Below are 20,539 nucleotides of genomic sequence, written 5' to 3' on the forward strand. Positions count from 1 at the left end.
TCACTGGCTCTACCGTAGGCATCTTTCTTTCACCCAAAGTTTTGTCCTTTTGAATCCATGTGAGGGTGCAGCTGGATAACAGCCCGGGAGGCAGAAATCCTGACTCTCCTCCCCTCTCCACCATATATATACTCACTTATTTTCTCTTGCGTGAATAACCCTGAATCAACCACATTTCTCTTTAGACATGTACTCTGCTGAGTGAGCAAGAATCTCTGTGTGTCAAAAATTAATAAGTACCATATTATTTCTACCAGCAAAGCAGTGGCAGAACTCATGGGATGGCAGCCTTGGATGAGCCTTGTAGAGCCAGGAAAATTACTGTTTAAACCTCCTTTAAGTTGTTGTTTAAGAGCCTCCTGATGATAAAGCATGGCAACAGCTAAAGACTGCATGTGTCACTTTTGAACTGATGCAACAAATCTGATATTACTCATTTTCATGCCATGACCAACCAATGTACTTCCGAGTGACATAGCACAAAGCACTGACAATTGCAAGGATATGTGCCACAATGGATGCTTAAATTCCTTTCAACAAGCCACCCTATCAACAACAACAACAAAAAAAAACCTTATACACAAGATCTGTGTGCTGTGCAAGGCACTCAGAAGCTGGCTAAGCAGTGTTTATCAGAAAAATTTACTTAATAAAAATGCTTCTCGGAATGCATACAATGGAATGACATTGTGGAGCAGGTTAAGCAAAAGAATAAATAGTGATAATACCATACTCAACAAAGGAAAAGCCAGGGGTCAAAGCAGAAATTAGCTAAGCTAGGTAGGCAGAATTTTATCAGCTGATGATGTTATGCCAAATCCCAAGAAGCACTGAAACCTTGTTTACTGTCTGACCTCCTCTGTGTTCAGTGCTCACAGGATAATTATTACAGATAGCAGTGCCCTATTTCCTGGGCACTTCTCTTACTGATGTACAAACAAGGTCTTCCCTCAGTTAAAAATGAGGTAGCTGATTTGGTTCTGGAAATTCCTGCTCAGTTCCTTCTGCATTAGCCAAGATGGCAGCTGCCACAATGAACTTAATGAGTCTGATTCATATCAGTTCAATAAATTAAATTCTTTTCCAGACATCAGATGATTTTTTACTAATCCAGACATTTATACTAATTTAATATCAACTGACATAACACAATTTCTCATTTAACACTAATTGAAAACTACTGGTTTCTTATTTCAAAGAGCATTTGCTGTCACTTATAACTTATGGCTTTTCATGCAGCTATTTTTCAAATAATATCATCATCATATTTTATGTTTTCTGCCTAGCTGCAGAACTTTTCTACCCAAGCATGTGACTGGTGATGTGGGCAGAATGGAACAATCAGGTAATTTCTATTAAAGGTTTTAATTTTAGCAATTTTTCTTCATATTTTCCATTATATTTTTTATAAAGCTTCTCATTGAAACAAATGAATAGAAGTATAAGAAACAACTCTTCATGTAAGCAGCCCTCTAGTCTGTGTTATTTTTTACTAAATAATTCTAGGTTTATTCAGCTTGCCTTCAGGCCTGGTTTCTTCAGTTGCTAGGGAAGTGCACCTCCCTACTGCTATGCCATTTGCTCTTCTGATGTAAAAGATAAAAACCTCTCACTGGCTACAACTGAACATCAATATTTATATATGAAGGAACTAACAAGAGATAAGAGAAAGCATTACACTTCTGAAAGTATTTGCATTTGTGTGATGGAGTATTTGCAGTGGCCCAACCCTGTCACCACTGCTGGCAAGTGAAATTCCTTGGGGCTGAACATAGCATTTGATTATTCTTGTCTGTTCAGGATGCTACTTTGTAGTTTTCACTGTGATACCATCTTTCAGCTGTAACATGACCCGTGTGGAACACTACAGAAAGTTACAGATGAATGTCTCCATCCAAGAGATGATATCTATAACCAAATATCTTTTTTTTTTTTAGGAAACATGTAATTCCCAATCCTTCCAAACATAAGAAGACCCTTTCTGTAAGACATAATCTAAGCATCATTCTGATGGCTCAAGATCTGAAGGACTATGGAAACTATATCAGTAAACAAGTCAAGACAGTTACAGAATTCATTTATACATTATGGAAACACTTAGGATTTGACATCAGGAGGGACCTCCGGAGGTCCTCTGGTCTATCCCATGTTCACAGCAGAGCTGACTCTGATTTTGGATCAGGTTGATCAGAGGTCTTAGCCTCAGCAGCAGGTTGGGAGAGTTCCCAAGACAGGGGAAGGAAGGAAGGAAAGTGCAATTTGACCAGCTGACGCTGAGTCCCCACAACACAAAGCAAAGATAGGACCTAACGACAGGCAGGACTTCAAGGACACTGCGATTCATCTTAGGAACACCGAAAATTCTCTTGACCACCCTAACTTTTTGGAAATAATAACATGAATAATCAGGCAGAGATTTCTAAGAGATTTCAGCATTTCTAAGATGTGCACATCAGTCTGGACTGCCTTCAGTCCTGTTAACTGCACTGAGACTGAAAGGCAATTCCTGGCAACCACTTCTGGCTGGGGCCAAACTGTCAAAGGAGCAGCAAATACGTCACGATTTCTCTGATACAGAATTGATTTTAAGGGTATGAACAAAGACTCCACATTATTCTTTATACTGTCTGAACCACATAAACCAGAATGACCCCTGGGTACAAAATAGCAGTGATCAGGGTTTTGCCTGCACCACTGCCTGACCAGCATAGTCTTGCATGTTTGCAATACAAAAATTGTATGAAGAATGAATTGTATTGAATTCAGTTAGCACTATTTGGCCTGCAGTCTTCCAAGTTCTTAAAAGAGCTGTCAGGCGAAGGAGAACAGTTAGGTTTGAATCAAGATTTGTGTGAAATGATCAAGTATGAATCTCCAGTGGCTTCTCTGAAAGGGAAGTTGATGGCTGCTTTTTTCCTAGAACCAATAACTCAGACTGAGATAGAAGCACAGAGTGGTTACATGGCCAGGCTCAACGGCCTCCAGAAGATTGTGTAGCAACAGAGGGAATCAAATAAAAATTACACCATATATAGGGAGGATAGTAACAGCACAGATTTTGGTTGGAAATAGTGCTGGCTTTGCTGTTTTGTTTTGTTTGGGTGTTTTTTTTTCTGTTGGTTTTTTTTTTTTTTTTTTGTGAGGTGAGTGGTTCTAGACCTCCCAATTATCTCCAGATGTCTTCACCTGAATCTAAACCTCAAAGGGGGGAAAACCTTACTCATTTCTTAGGGAGCACAGCAAAACTATATTATTTATTGCACTACTTATCTCTGCCCTTCTTTTGCTTTTCCACACACTTCCTCTTATGAAGACACTTTTAAACAGAGTTCCACACTTATATGCAGACAATGGGGACATTGTGGCAACTCCCGGCTTTCTCAAAGCCATGAAAGGTTGCTCAAAATCCTGAGCCTGGGAGAAGAATTGGGATCTTGAAGCAGGAGAGAGAGAAATGTTTGCAGAGCAGGGCAGAGAGAATACCCAGTCTCAAGCCTTTCAACTGCCAGCAACCTGTTTTGCACATCTCATCCTCTACTCATCTTCAAATGAAAACTGAAGAAAGCCTTAAGTTTCCATGAACAAAACATCACAGGCCAGATTATACAGTCTGTATGCAGGGAAGCATGTGCAGCAATGTCTGTCTAGCTGTAAAATAGAGGAAGACCACTGAATACACGCGAGCAAGCACTGGTCTGGGAATAGAGGGTAAGGAGGCCTTGAGGGAATAATTATTTTAATTTAGCTGGATGACAGACTGTGAACAATTGCTGGGGGAAGCTGAACATGAAAACCGAGCACTTATGTTAGGGGAAAAAAAAGATATAGTTTAAAAAAAATCTACTTGGATACAAGCCCTGCTACACAAGTAAGAAAATGAAGAGTAAGAAGCATAAAAACAGGATTTTATTGAGAGAGAAGTTGAGGGCTGCTTTGTTGTTTACACTGAAACATTTTATGTTTAAGGATTTGAAGCTTCCAAGCCATCTATGAGATGGGAAAGGAAATTTCAGTTTTTGAGAGGGATGGTGCTGAGTTTAAAAAGATCATCCACTTTTGTATGTTTTGTTGCCTCTTTAATTTTCTGTTTTTTAATTAATTTTTTTTGATATGTTACATTTTAATATCTCTCTCTTCCTCTCTCTTCCTTTAATGAAAATAACTTTACTATTAGTTTTAATAACAAGATCCTTCTATTGTTCATTCATAATGGTTTATCTAGATCCTTATATAGAAAGGACAGTCAGCACTAGAGACATCTTTTCCCTAGCTCTTGCCATGCAATGTCTAAAAGCAATCTCCTAAATCATTTAAAAATTAATCTCCTCTGCAGTTCTTCCCATCATTAATAATAATTCCCACCATCTTCCCATCATTAATAGTGTTAATAGTTATAAAAAATAAAAAAATCCCACTTAATAACAACCAGGGGAGTTTTAAATATAAGCAAATGGGTTTTCCCTCAAGCAACAGCCATCGGTGACAAGCAGCCAGATGGCATACTCACAGGTGAGATACCATTGGTATTTCATAAATCATTATGTTTAAAAGACAATCTGTTTTCAAGTTAAGGATCTATTAATGATATAGCATGAAGCAATTCAGATGGGCACCAAGAGAAGGAGATGTACGTGATATAATAACCTCTATATTAGGGATTGTCTTAAAATATGTGTTGCATCTCCTGTAGGTGGGTGACTTTTTTTGGAATGAATGAAGTACTTTTCAATAATATAGTGTGTGTCTGAGAGAGAGAGGGGTAAATAATTAAAAATATTTAATGTGGTGCTCTTTGGATTACCTCAGCCACAAGTACTACTTTCACTTCTCCAGTGAGTAGCACAAGTACTACAATTTTTTTCCCAGATTCATCTGGAACTTTGGATGCTATCTGAATGTTTGCATCTAAGCTTAATGTTTCTGACATTTCAAAACCACAAGTTTGATTTTGATTAAAATATTGTTTTCAATGTATTCAGTGAAAAATTCCTTACTACTTCCTTATTCCTTACTTAACTACAGCAAGCCTTCAGGCACAGACTTAAATTTAGCACTATCACCACTGATATAATACTGTGATAACATATCTCTGAATACTGAATATCAGTATAAGAATAATGGCCTTTCAGAGACAAAAGCCTGGTCTTGTATCCTGATTTTCTTTCTGAAGCAATGAAATAGTACACTGAACTTTAAGAGAGAATATTCCGTGTATTTGATAAGACACCACAGTGGAAGCTGAAGAACATTTCCGCTGGGTTTCTTTGGACTGAGAGTTCTACTGGCTGTACAAACTATTGGGCTGAGTTTTACAGCCTTCAGATTTGGAAGGAATCTAAATTAATTCAGATTCACTGCTCACTTTCTGTTTTTTAATTCAAAGTCCAGCATAAATCAGTTTTAACCGGGTGGGCTCTTTGCCAAGAAAACACTGAATAAAACAATGTTAGACGCGGTCCTTTCTCTGTTCTCTGACTTACAAGGAGGTTGTTGCAACATGTTAGCAGCCTTGTTCAAGTAAAAATGCCACACAGACAACTCATCTGACCATTCTTTCTTTCTTTCTTTCCTCTCTCAGCTTCATTTTAATTTGGTTGCTGTCCAAACAACATTATGATTACAGAGTAATATACCATTTAGCATGGTCGAGCATGCAGAAAGCAATTAATGCTTAAGGAAATATTTGCAAACAGAAAGGGTTTTATGAATTTAATCCTGAAACACTAATCATCTGCAAATACTTAAAAATACTGACTTACAATAATTTTGCACTGCTGACCTGGGAAGACCTTTTATCAGTCCCTCTCCTCTTCCTCCATAGAAATTTTGCCTTTTATTATAGTTTTTGCTATTCGGTTATTTTAAAACCTGTTAATAATTATATCTGTTTTTACATTAGGGACTTCTTTTCTCAGAAAAATTCTCAGAAAAATTCTCAGTAGTTATAAAGTAATTTTCTGTTAAATGATGTACTAATGGAACATAGTGAACAAAGTCCAGTTCACAATTCTCCTTTTTCTAATGTATCACTCATCTGGAAAAAGGTACAATGTAGAGCTTTCATTTTGATGGAAAATTATGATTAAGCTGAGAAATATTAACCACAGAAACATATAACTGACAATGTTAAGATAACCAATCATTCATCACACTGAATATATTGCATCCACTTGAAGCCTCTCTCTGTTTATTCATACTTTTCCCTACAGATGTCACTTGAAGGTGTTCAAAATTAGGAAAGATTTACTGAACTCAAGCTTGTCAGACAAGGCTGTGATTAACTGGACAGTAACTATAAATAAGGACCCCTAACATATTAATCCAAGGAACTTGCAGCCTGCACTGTATTTTTACAAGTCATGTGGTAAACTTTGTGACACATAATAAAACAAAAATAGATTGAAAACAACTCTCCAGGGTATCTCAAGACAAATTTTTGCCAAAAAAAATTGTTCAAATAGCTATAGTTGAAAAACAAAAGCATGCTAAGCTGGAAGGAGTAAAAGACCTATAATAGAGCAAAACTTATACATAATTCTTATACATAATCTGGTGCAATTTCAAAACATCTGCAGATTCATTTCATATACAATTGCTATTTATAGAAAAAAAGCTTTATATAAAGGGAAAAATAATCAAACAGTTTCCACACATTCAGAAAAACTAGGAAGCAAAAGTGGAAGAATGAAATGAGAAGAAAATAAACTTTTTAGATATTACATCTGACAAATTCTAACCTGACAAATTCCCTCCTGCTGGAGCACCCATCTCACCTACAGCATTGCAACATTTCACCAGCTGTTCCTCTGAGAATCCCACCAGATTCTCCATGCTGTTTGGTTTCCTGAGGATTTCACTCTACAAAATTATTGCAGACTGATTTAGGAATTTTGCATCATCTTTTAATTGCAGCTACTGTTATTACTTATGATTTGGGCATTTTGGGTTATTAAGGCTGGTCACTCTTCATATATTGGCCTAGATCAACAAATACTTTAAACAGATTTCACTGTTTCATGGATTACTTTCATAGAATCATAGAATCATAGAATCATAGAATCATAGAATCATAGAATCCTAGGGGTTGGAAGGGACCTCGAAAGATCATCTAGTCCAACCCCCCCTGCCAGAGCAGGGCCACCTAGAGTACATCGCGCAGGAACGTGTCCAAGCGGGTTTTGAATGTCTCCAGTGAAGGAGACTCCACAACCTCCCTGGGCAGCCTGTTCCAGGGCTCTGTCACCCTTACAGTAAAAAAATTTTTTCGAATATTCAACTTGAACCTCCTATGCTCCAATTTACACCCATTACCCCTTGTCCTATCACTGGTAATCACTGAGAAAAGCCTAACTCCATCTCCCTGACACTCGCTCCTTACATATTTGAAAACATTGATGAGGTCACCCCTCAGTCTCCTTTTCTCCAAACTAAAGAGACCCAGCTCCCTCAGCCTTTCCTCATAAGGGAGATGTTCCACTCCCTTAATCATCTTCGTAGCTCTGCGCTGGACTCTTTCAAGCACTTCCCTGTCCTTCTTGAACTGAGGGGCCCAGAACTGGACACAATACTCCAGGTGTGGCCTCACCAATGCAGAATAGAGGGGGAGGAGAACCTCTCTTGACCTACTAACCACACCCTTCCTAATGCACCCCAGGATGCCATTGGCCTTCTTGGCCACAAGGGCACATTGCTGGCTCATCTTGGCCACAAGGGCACATTGCTGGCTCAATGTACTTTGAGTACTTTGAGTACTCTTTTTTCCAGAAGTCTTTCACAGTATAAAGAAACCAAATAACTCCTCCACATTCATCACATTCATGAATTAAATTATCCATTTGAAGTGACAGAATTAGATGAATGCTTTGTCAACAGCTTTCCCAATGTATTACTACTCTGGTTTACATCCCCAAATGCTCCTCTGAGAGAAGCAAAGACCATGTGAGGTATCCGTCAGGAAAGATTTTGGCTCTGTCTTTTGTTTTTGAAGGGGGGCAGCAATAAAATTTTTTTAATGGAAAAAAGATGAAAGGTACAGATGAAAGCCTGGTGTGACATCTGCACAGAGTCTTGCTCTGCATCCCTTCCTCAGCTACACCCACTCTGCTTCCTCGGTCCTGTTCAACTCCACAAGTGGGTCATTAGAATCTATCACATCCCAGCATCAGAGGCACAGTAACAGAGACCCAAAAAGGCATGTTCAAGCCATTCCACAAAGGATATCCAAAAGACAACACCCATCTTTCATATTCAGTCACATTACTGGAGAGGCTATGATAGATATACCTTGACGGTAGCAGGAAATTCTGCAGCATAGCTGAAAAACTACAACTTTGTCAACTTCAGCATTTTTAAATGTAAAAGGAATCAAAATAAAGATAAATCAGACAGGAAATGTTCTGAAAAAACAATTTACTGAAAAATATTTTCATTAATGCTACCCTATAAATAAAAGCTAAAAGAATTAAGGCCAGTTGGTCTTTTTTTTTTCATTTTCAGGAATCTTTCCCAATTTTGAGTGTGTCTTTTCAACTCTGAATAGGTGTGCTGGTCCATAAGTTGGGGTTGTGAAGAAGGCAGCTCTAGAGAGATCTTACAGTGGCCTTCCAGTACCTGAAGGGGCATACAGGAAAGCTGCAGAAGGACTTTTTAAAAGGGCAGGTAGTGATAAGACAAGAGGTGACAGTTTCAGACTGAATGAGGGTAGATTAAAATTTGATATCAGATTTAAATTAGATATCAGATTTTAATTAGATATTAGATATCTAATCATAGTAAATTAGATATAAATTAGTGCGAGGGTGGTGAGACACTGGCACAGGGAAACCGTGGCTGTCCCCTCCCTGGAAGTGTTCAAGACCAGGTTGGATGGGGCTTGGAGCAACTTGGTCTAGTGGGAGGTGTCCCTGCCCATGGCAGGGGGAGTGGAATCAGATGTATTTTAAGGTCTCTTCCGACCCAAACCGTTCTATGATTCTATGATGCTTTCGTTACAGTACCATGTTGGTAATTTGACATTCACAGACTTTTTTACATTGCCTTTAACAACATTAACCTTCCTTGAATATGGTTTCCAGCGTGGAATTTCCTCTGTGCCAAAAGAGACAGACACACACAGTTATCTCCCTGTTCTGTAACTTCTTTAGCTGACGCTGAATATTAAATATAATAAATGACATGAACGATCATGCTTCACTCCATTTGCACCCTTGATACATGATCACAAGAATGCCTTACCTCTTCTTTTTCACGTCTGCATCAAATTTGGAAAAAAAACATAGCATTGCTAGATCTCTAAACATTCAAGAACATATTAATTTTACTAAAAATCACTAAAATGATTAAAGACAGACACATGCCCTACTATGTTATCTGCATCCTTTGTCAGGATTAACCAGATTATATCATATTCACTGACATTCAAAAAGGTATAAATTTGATTGTGTTATTAATTTTATATGGACTTGTTTTGTTTTACAAGTGGTAATTTTTATCAGAGTATGAAAAATAATTTCCTTTTTATATTTAAGAGGTTAAAATGCCACTTTTAGGTTTTTTTGGAAACTTTCCCACTTGTTTTCTCAACTTGGTTTTTAATTTCTTATTTTCTATTTTCTTTCGTTTGGAAACGTAGAAGTTAAAATGCTTATGACTTTAGTCAGAATAGGTCAGTTTATAAAGGGAAGTCATAGCATCTGCAACATTTTGGCAAATAGATTTTATGTGCAAAACTCTTTAAAGAAATTAACTTAGTTTTATCAAAACATGTTACACTCAGACCTCCTGAATAATTCCCTGAATAAAAAGTCACTAAAAACAATGGAGGGAATCTCATAAACTGCAAATATTTATGGATTCAGACTTCCCTCTTTCGTACATGAAAGAGTATAGACAGCAACTTCATAAATATTTCTACTCAAGGGTAAAACAACTGAAAATGTGCCTGTAGATTTGCCTGAAACTATCACTTCTAGCACTTAAACCAGGCCAAACAGCCTTTGGATTATCTCAGTCAGTGTCAGCCTGTGCTGTAAGGTACATTTATAAGGGTGAGAGACACATGGAGAACTTGCTGAACCTGTAGCTAAATGGCACTAAACGGGCACAGAGTTCCCACTGCAGCACACACAATGTGTCTTCACTACTGGCTTGGGAACTCCTTGGTGCTCCATGTTACATAGAATCATAGAATCATAGAATCAGCTGGGTTGGAAGGGACCTCAGAGATCATCAAGTCCAAACCTTGATCCACTACTGCTGCAGTTACCAGACCATGGCACTGAGTGCCACATTTTTAAATATCTCCAGAGATGGAGAATCCACTACTTCCCTGGGCAGCCCATTCCAATGTCTGATCACCCTCTTCATAAAGAAATTCTTTCTAATATCCAACCTAAACCTCCCCTGGCACAACTTCAGACCATGCCCTCTTGTCTGGCTGAGAGTTGCCTGGGAAAAGAGACCAACCCCCCTCTGGCTACACCCTCCTTTCAGGGAGTTGTAGAAAGTGATGAGGTCTCCCCTGAGCCTCCTCTTCTCCACGCTGAACAACCCCAGCTCCCTCAGCCTCTCCTCATAGGATCTGTGCAGGATCCCTTCACCAGCCCAGTTGCCCTCCTTTGGACCCGTTCCTGGACCTTGATATCCTTCCTAAACTGAGGGGCCCAGAACTGGACACAGGACTCAAGGTGTGGCCTCACCAGGGCTGAGTACAGAGGCAGAATCACTTCCTTGGTCCTGCTGGCCACACTGTTCCTGATACAGACCAGGATGCCATTGGCCTTCTTGGCTACCTGGGCACACTGCTGGCTCATGTTCAGCTTCCTGTCAATCGGAAAATGCCATCAGAAAATTCTCTGTGTGTGCGTTTGAGCCCATAACTTCCGAAATAATGTGATAGGCTAGAGTCAACAACTGGAAAAGAGGTTAAGAGACTGAAGGTTAGTATTACCCAACTCAGATGGTTCACACAAGCCTGCAAATATGGGCAAGACATACTAATGTTGGAGGACAGAGTGTGTCAAAGCTTTTGCCCATCTTGTCTTGTAAGGGATGGTTTCTGGAGTGAAATAAACTCCCAAACTGTTCTCCAGTGCTGCCTTAGAGAAAGCAGCCCAAAAGAGTGACAGAGATGTAGGCAGCAGTTACAAATCATGGCAGACCAGAGGTTTAGAGCTTCATCTTGCTCCCTGGTCCTCTTTTATTGAGCAGTAATGTCAGGCACAAGGTAGTCAGACACTGACAGTATCTGGTACTGACAACCCAGAGCTGTAATATACTACCTCCATTATCAGTTCCAGCTTTGTTCACAGCCAGCTCATCCCTGTCTTTCTTTAGAGCTGGAAAAAAAATCCATCTAAAAAAGCAATTTTTTTCTTAAAAACGAAAATGTGTTGATGTAAATTCAAGGCATGGTTTTATTTATTGAATTGTACCATCTACCCACTCAGTCTGTAAATACTGAAGGTCAAAATAGCAAATAGTTACATTATTTTTGTGCTTCTTCACAACAAGATCTCTTTGCTTCATTCAACACTTTTTTTTTTTTTGAAAATTGGAGTCTGAGAAAAATGAAAGTCTGTAAATTAGGAAACAAAAAAAATTATCTCTGTTTTCCAAGGCAATAATCCAAGTTCCACGTGGCTAATGATGAAACACTTAGAAGAGACAGTTGAAACATTATCTCACAGAGATAATTGTCTAATGTTGTTATTTAATATACACATAAGTAACTAGAGACAGAAAGGTCACCAAATTATTGGTGTTTCGTAAGAAATAATTATGAGTACAGAGCTAACATCCCCAGATGTGAATCCATTCTGTGGTTGAGGTTCTCTGCCACCCAAAACACAATGAAAATCACAGCAAGTACTCCGATTTCAGATGAAATTTATAATCATCACTTGGCTGAAGAACATGTTACATCAGAGAGTTGTAAGACTGAGCAGCTCCACACTTGAATTCAAATCCTAATGCAGACTGGCAGGACAACAGAACAAGCAAGTACCAAGAGTGTCTTTACACAGGTTTAAAGTCAGATATATGATTAAGTGATCCCCTAATTCTTATCAGTAGGAAGGTCCAAATTAACACATAACACAGTAGACCTCTTTTGTATTTACATTAATGTCACTTTAATGGTGTGGGCTTTTCAGCGTGCTCTGTGCAGCTATTTAGGATGTTCATTAATAATCAGACAACTTGACAGCTTCTGACTGTGGGAGAAAGACACCATGATGTGGTAAGAGAAAGAGCTGGAGGACAGTTGCCTGTTTAATGTTCAGATAACTAATGTTGGACAGATGAGTACTGCTTGATTTAGTCCTTCTTTTGAAGTCTTCAAGTAAATTATGCTTAATGTAAACAATTTCTGACAGCAAAAAATATATTTCCTTCCAGAAAATACGAGGCAATAATCTGTTGTTACAGCACTGGAGTGCTGAATGAAACCAGTGATTCTGAAAAAGAGTATTGAGAGACAAACCTTGTAATAGTTGAGCATTTTACTGTGGTCTTTTATACATAGGTTATATCCTTTTTGATTCTTGCAGTTCTTTCTATACAGAAAGAGAAATAAAACGCTATATTTCAGCCTTGAAATCAACAGTCTAATTCACATGGTTTTCAGTGTGTTGGATTTCACTAAGAAGTCCTTTTTAATCTCACATTTGTGCTTATCAACAAGATGTGGACTAGAAAAGAGGGAAGGTCACTCCCTTTTCTGTTGGTTGTTGGTTAAAATGTAGAGAAATGTTATCATCTGGAAAAGTTCTGTTAAGTTTTATTGACTTAAAACTCTAAAAGAGCAGCAAAGATTTCCCTTAGCTTTTTATTTTCTTAATCTAAGCATACCAGATTCTCAGGCACCACCAAAATTTACAAACAGTTGTATTCTTCCAAGCCAATGCAACCTGTTTCTTAGCACCACCTTCAAGCAGCTGTCACAGATCCTAGAGGACACTGCACTTTTCCCTGTTATTCAATCCTCCTGTGGAAAGCAACCATCTGTGAGACATATTCCTGGCAACCTGCTGCCCCAGCCAGCTGTTTTGATTGTACACTGCAGCTGCACCTGTGAAAGTAGCTAAAAGCCAAAAAATGCTCAAGTGAGTGGGATACCAATTGGCAGCTTACCAGAGGCAGAGGAGTGGATTAAAACTCCAGCATGGAAACTGACAAAAAAACCCCACTCTGTGTATGAAACACAGTAGCAAGGAGATAAACAGAGACTTTCTGTACACAGATGAGCCCAGTGGGGCTCAAGAAGGTTTCTTTCCCCTCAAGCAACTTCTCTGGTTTAGTAACTTCTCACTTCCAGGAGATGGAAGAACTTGCTCCAGATTTCTACCCTCCCAGGAACTCAAACTGGAAAAGACTACAACCAGAGTGAATTTCTAAGTATAGTAAGGTAGGGTTCCCCACAAGTCCAGGGCATTAGGAACTCATGAAATAAGAGTGAAATGGGATTTAAGTGGTATATGGGTCCTGTGCTGGCACTGCATGCATGGGCAATTTTTACTGTCTTTGGGAAGCAGAAAACATTCAAAAGTACCAATCAGGAGCTGAAACGCAGATGAATGCAGGTGGCCCAAATTCCTCAAGAATTTTGGGATGGGAAAAGTCACACATGATAAGAAAAATACAACCAAACATGGAGTATAAGATTGATTACCCTTTCATTCTAAACAGCAGAATTAATGGGATGAATCTGCAGCAGGACAAGCAAAGAACAGACTTAAGCTATCCTGCACAGCCAAAGTTGTTTCTAAATAATGAATTTTTTATATTTTCTGTCCAATTTTGGCAATTGCTGTCCATAATTTTAAAGTAAAATCTTTGGACAAGTTTACCACTGCTCAATGGAAATAAGGTAATAACTTACTATCCAAACTAGTATTAAAAAGGTAATGAGTTTGGAACATGACTGTTGATTAATCACTTATCTCCGGTGTGCAGAGAAATTAGGTCAATTTTAAATAACTGAGATATTACTATAAATTAAATGTGTCATTAAAATAAGTTAGTGTTGGCAATTACCTCCAGTTCTGTTAACTAGTTTTTAGATTTACAAGTGTTTTAAAACATGGAAGTTAAAATCAGTCTACTTTTCCCCATGGTTATGAAATCACATCACCAGTTTTCAGAATTATATTAGAGGCATCTCCAAGTTTTATTTTGGGCAGGTACACTGGAGAATATTTTATTATTTAATAGTGCAATAGTAATGTAATTCATTACAATTAAAATAATCTTGTCACTAAAGTTTGTTTTTGCTAGTCCTTGCTTCTTGATTGCTAATCTGGTAATAAAAGAGCATATAACACTGGAGAATAAAATGTTACCTAATCACATTTCTTAAAAGAAGCCACATAAGTGTACATGCACACATATGTTACCACATTATTAAATTGCTGAGCTTCTTTTTAAAATCTCTTTGGAGATAAGTGGAAGAAAACCTCTTTTCCCTTATTTTTTTAGGGACTGAAATGTAGTTTGTGTAGGTAAAGATATTCTTTATTAATTAATATTGTATTAATAAAAGCTGTGAAATTACTGTGAAGTTTTAAAAATAGCATTTATGACTTGGGAAACTGTTTTTAGAATACTGGAACAGAAATATGAAAAATGAATTAAATTGCAATGTTACATAGAAAACAGCTTAATACTGAGTAGGGCGCAGCAGAGTAACCAAAGGGAAAAGAATCCCATATAGTGTGATGAATTTAAGAAGCAAAATTTTAAGAGCTGTATGCTGTATTTAAGTTCTTATTTATATTGAAATATTTGAGGATAAAACAAACAAACAAACAACAAAATAAGAGGTATCACAGATCCTCCCACTGAACTGAATGAAGCTACTGGATGCCTGCAAAACTACTTTGTGCAGCTAAACATATATATTATACACACAATTCTAGTCACACTTTAAAATGTAACAATTTTTGAAACAGATAGCAGCCAGGCAGAAAGTATATCATGTGAAAAACCTAAAAATAATGACCACTTAGTTTATATTGCATATACATAACTCTACCACTTTATTTCCAAGGACCACTACCACAGAAGTGGCTGCTGGTTTTCTGTCTGCTGTATTTGTTCATGTTTCTCCACTATCCCAGATTTTGCCATATTCTAAGACATCGCCATGAGGTGAAATTGCTCTTAGAAACAAGTAATCTGTTGCAGTTTACTGAGAGATTGTTCCATGAAAAAGAACCCAAATATATGCACCTGATTCACTATTATAGCGTTTTACTGTCCTAATATTACCTCCTTTTTTTTGGCTAATGAGGCCTTGTCAACAAACTCGTAAAACCACCAGTTTTACAAGGAAAGTTAACATGCTAACTGTTAGCTTAGCAATGTACTCTTCAATCAAGTTACCAAGGTCTTAGTGCTGACAAAATCACATCCATTTTTGTCTTATGAGTTAGTAAGACAACATGGAAAGGCAATAATGAAGAACACTTATTAGAGAAAACACATTTTTGTATTATAAAGAAGAAAAAAAAAAAGCTAAATCTCTTTGAATAGTTCTAGAAATGTATGAGTGTATATATATGACTTATTTGTGCAACAAATTAACAAAGCAAATATTTATTTGTTCTGAGAAGCAGAGAGGAGTTAAAGAAAGCACAGACGTACTGCTTATATTCCCACTGTCTGTTGAACTCTAGAAAAAAAATTCTAATTGCAAAGGAAAACTCCTAACCATCTCTCTGGGCAAATTCAAGAACTCTAAACTGGACATTTTATATCCATCATGACTAAATTCAGTACAAATAGTAGAAAACTTCTCAGGCATATCTCAGGCTCTGTCAGAAAAATGGCTCACTATACGTGAGTTCCTCTTTATTTGATAGATATGCTCATTAGGCATGTTATTGTTATCCTACTCATTTCGGTGAAACAAACACATTCATAATTCTGTTCTATCACCACTAACACTTTCAGAGGCCATGCAGGTATGAAAGTATGATCTATGTTCATTCCAAGCATGCATTTCATCAACTAAATCATTACACTTCCACTTGTCTTTTTTCCTTATCCTTTCCCCTTTCCCCCCCTCCCCGCTCCTTTCCTCCAAGTTGTTTTCCTTTAAGGGGTCTGAACCAGCTGATCAGTAAATGAAAGCTCAGTTCATTCATCATTGCTAACCATGAAACCAACCAAACAAAAACCAACCAAACAAAAATAACCCTAAACCCACAACATTTTGATTTTCTAGTTGCACTGGCAGTTGTTCAGACATCAGAAAGCCACATTCCTGTTTTGAGAGCCTTGAAGTAACAGCACAGTAAACCATATAGAATATGGTTATAGAATAACCACCATATGTAATAATACAATTATAGAGGCCCTGATATTACAGAAGTAGGTGTTGAAAGGCAGTTACTGTTGGGACTCATACATCACCATAATCATGAAAAGTAACTATTGGAAACTCTTATCACTACAATTCAGATTATTATGCAAAGGGGTAAAAGATACACTCTGACACACTTGAGGAATCTGACAACTTCAGGAGAGTTCAGAGAAACCACAAAAGCAGGATCCTCTATAAGCAAGCTAGTGCTCCTTGGAGCTTGTAAATTTTGATTAATACTGTTTTTTGCTTAAGCCAGAAAATGCAAAAAAGCCAGGAAATGCAAAAAAGCCAGAAATGCTACCTTAGGTGAAAAGAACTTCTGCTCATCCCTCTTGTCAGGAGTATGATGAAGGCAAAGTAGGTCTTTTATATAATTTACCCATAACCAGTAAAAGGAGAAAAAAAAGAGAGAGCAAAAAACTTGTCTTACTGTTGTTTTTAAACAAAAGGAGAGTTTGTCACCAACAGAATCATGGATAAAGTTCACTGTAATAGAAAACGACAATGGTAGTAGTGGCAAATGATCTTACCAGTAAAGCTGATGGGCTACTCGGATGCTCTGAAGAGAACGATTCAGCAGGAGTTTCACTAGAGGGCTTTCAAGATTCCACTCAAACTTGAGCACCTTAACAGGTAAATCAATAATGAGAATCACTTGTATGCTGGTTTTGCTGTCTGCTTTGTAACAAAACTAATCAGAAAGCACACTTCTTAGTGTGAACCAAGCAATCCAATGAATGGAGAATGCCCTAGCAATGCAATGAGCAAAGAAAATTCAGGACACAAGTGTCTGCCACCACCTATGAGACAGGGGCAACAGGGCAATATCATCCTGATTCTGTTTGTATAAATTTGCAGCTTTTTTTCCCCTGCTTAAAATGATCAATGCTATATTTTTTTTTTAAATCCAATTACCTGGTTTGGAAAATTAAAATTATCTGTGAAACAGAAGCTGCAGAAGACGGAAGGTCACATAAGTGCCCTACTGTGTGACTATGAATGCTGTAAAGCTGTGTGGGTTCCACTGCTTCACAGTAGCAGATCACATAGATGTAATCTGTACATAAACCTGATTACATAAATGTAATACCTGTATAAATGTGTATATATATATATTATACACATGTTCACATAAATGTATACTTTAAAAAATACTGAGGAATTCTGAAATGTAAAATTATAAGCAAATCATGTGCATCGTATTGCAAAATACGGGGATAAAGCTTTCAAAGTGGTTGGCTCCTCCTTAACTGCAACACAGGACCTACTCAACCAAAAAGTTGAGTAGTACAAGCAGTGGGCCCGTGACTTTTAAAAAATTATTTTTCAGTGAAATGTAATACATAGCTTGTAAAGAGACAATGCCACACCTAAACTGCCCTGGTTACTCTGTGTTTACAATCAGTGCCCCTGTATATGTGGTATCTAAAAACCTGTTGAAACATCTACCTCTCTGAACGCTACAGAACCCTGCCACCAACCAGCCCCTCATTTGGTGGTACCAGAAGAATTCCTCTTGTTAAGGTGCATTTTTTATTTCTCTTTTGTAACCTCGAAAAAGCCTCCTTGTAGTGTACAGAAAAGTTCCATCAACATGCCAAACTACATTCTCTTTAGAGGAAGAGTCTACAGCTCAGCCCTGTTGCTAATTTGTTCATTGCATCTCCTGACTAGCCTTTTGTATTCAGTCCCCTTAAAACTCATCAGTTGAACTGAAAGAATAAAAAGTATTTAATGAAGTTACTGTTTTGCACGTAAGACCTCCTCAGTTATCTGTGTCTTCCTTACCTGAACCAGCTGTGGGAGGTATTCTAGCAATTCATCATTTGACAGTTTTTCTATTTGTTGGACTGCTGCTCTTCGAATATCTTGATCTGGAAAACTAGAGCAAAACAAATAGATATCATTAAGAGCTACTCAACCACTGCAGTTCTCCTGAGCTCTCACTGATAAAATGTTAGAAAAACAGTTTTTCTCTCAAAATGGAATAGGAAAAAAAAAAATCAATTCATTTCCTCTACTGTAACAAGAGTCAAGAAACACACAGCAGACATCTTAATTAGATTGAGGGTTACAGTGTCACAGAGGGAACAAAACCCACCCTGAACTCCAAAAACCACTTTTATTTGAGCTATCATATGTTGTACTTTCCTTTATCTGTACTGAAATACAAAGTAAATTACGTATTTTCTCTTGCTGCTTTTGTTTACCTGAAAGAGGAAATTTCCATGCCATGGGAACATAACAACACCTAAAGACTTCTTTTGTTCTGAGCAATGTCACAAAAGCTTGAAATTTCCTACTCAAAAAGGGTTCATTTCAGACAATTTATGCCAGTGTCAGCCGTTTTGGTTTGAATCATAACAACAAAAAAAAAAAAAATTAAAAAGAAGTGAAACAGCCATTTTTGACAGGAAAATGTTTAAATATTCAGCATAAGATGTATTCTGAACAAATTCTGGTTGAAAACAGAGTGGTTGTAGCCTAATAATAAGTTTGTGATTGAGCTCAAACTGTAAAAAATGACAAATGATATAAACACGGTGTAGTAGTAATGATAAAAGAGAGAAAACAGTCTAGATAATAAGATCCAAGAATTTTTCTTTAGAAAATAAAAAGAATTATTTCTTGGTGTAACAAAAATCAAAACTGACTCTTAACAGAACATTTTGTCTTTTTACAGTGTTTCTTTTAATATTTGAAATCTGAAGAATAATTTTGGAAAAATAAAATACAAAAATACCTTCTGCTTTTTCATGTGTTGCATTTGTGGCATTAATTGTGATACACAGAAAATCTACTGTACGCAGGAGTTGCCTTGACTGGTTCACAGCTGTTCTGTGACTGCCCTCCCATCACAAGGAAAGGAATGGATGTCCTGGTCTGTGTGTGTTTGCTCCGTGGTGTCACCCTTAGCTATATGACAGTACTTGAAGCTTGTCCATTATAGGACCATAGAATCATAGAATTGGCTGGGTTGGAAGGGACCTCAGAGATCATCAAGTCCAACCCTTGAACCACCGTTGCGGTTGCTAGACTACGGCACTGAGTGCCACATCCAGTCTCTTTTTAAATATCTCCAGGCACGGAGAATCCACTACTTCCCTGGGCAGCCCATTCCAATGTCTGATCACCCTCTCGGTAAAGAAATTCTTTCTCATCTCCAACCTAAACCTCCCCTGGCACAACTTGAGACCATGCCCTCTTGTCTTGTTGAAAGTCATCTGGGAAAAGAGACCAACCCCCACCTGGCTACACCCTCCTTTCAGGGAGTTGTAGAGAGTGATGAGGTCTCCCCTGAGCCTCCTCCAGGCTCAACAGCCCCAGCTCCCTCAGCCTCTCCTTTAAGGTCTGTGCTGGAGTCCCTTCACCAGCCTGGCTGCCCTCCTTTGGACCTGCTCCAGGACATGGATATCCTTCCTAAACTGAGGGGCCCAGAACTGGACACAGGACTCGAGGTGTGGCCTCACCAGCGCTGAGTACAGGGGCAGAATCAGACAAAAAATTATCAGACAAAGATCCTCCTCTGTCTTTTCCTGGAGCAAACTGGAAATGTTGATCCAGACCTCTCAGTTACCAGAGTCACAAGAGCAGCCATCGCTGCCAAAGGGGCAAAAATGGCTTCAAACAGCAGCACAGTCACCCAGACATTTGTTTAAAAGAGCTGCTGGGCTTTGATCCAGTTCTCTGTAGACAAGTACCTGCCCCATAAAAAGCACTGAATAACTCCCCTCTGAAACAATATGGCTATTAGGCTCTTTTGAAAAGTCTCTCATTTGGCAGTGTAGGCATACATAAAAACGATGAGTAAAGGACATAGATTATACTGTCAATTCACCCTGGAGAAAGTCCTTTGAAATCCAAAACATCATGTACTGCAGAAGGTGTCACAAAGCCACCAGGATTACTGCTTTATGAGCTCAACACAAAACCAGGCTGCTCTTCTCCCAGCTTCCCATCCAGCACCTTGTATCAACAATATACCCACTAGAAAAATAAATCAGAATTGAAACATAGGAGACAGTGCCCCATTTAGAACAATGACTGCTCATTGCTACCAAGATAGAAAGAGAAAAAATTGTAGAGGTGAGTGCTCAGAAGTTTAACAGCACTTGCAGCTTTGTAATTAAGTTCAATAAACGAAGCTGAAGTTAAAAAATATTTACACTTTGA

General features: G+C 38.1%; 1 protein-coding gene across 7 annotated transcripts in view; it reads right to left on the reverse strand.

The window, feature by feature from the left end:
- The window catches only part of PIK3C2G (phosphatidylinositol-4-phosphate 3-kinase catalytic subunit type 2 gamma), a 203,336-nt gene that overhangs the window by 94,848 nt on the left and 87,949 nt on the right, over positions 1–20,539 (reverse strand). For all 7 annotated transcript variants that reach the window (XR_003988979.1, XM_030469369.1, XM_030469368.1 and 4 more), the window contains 2 exons: positions 18,155–18,248; positions 16,897–16,991 (listed from right to left, as the gene is read on the reverse strand). Coding sequence is in view for 6 of the 7 variants with exons in the window: in XM_030469369.1 (XP_030325229.1) it covers positions 16,897–16,991; positions 18,155–18,248 (189 nt within the window). In the remaining variant the exon portion in view is untranslated. The remainder of the gene's footprint in view (positions 1–16,896; positions 16,992–18,154; positions 18,249–20,539) is intronic.

The sequence above is a fragment of the Calypte anna genome, chromosome 1, assembly GCF_003957555.1.
Source record: "Calypte anna isolate BGI_N300 chromosome 1, bCalAnn1_v1.p, whole genome shotgun sequence".
NCBI lineage: Eukaryota > Metazoa > Chordata > Aves > Apodiformes > Trochilidae > Calypte > Calypte anna.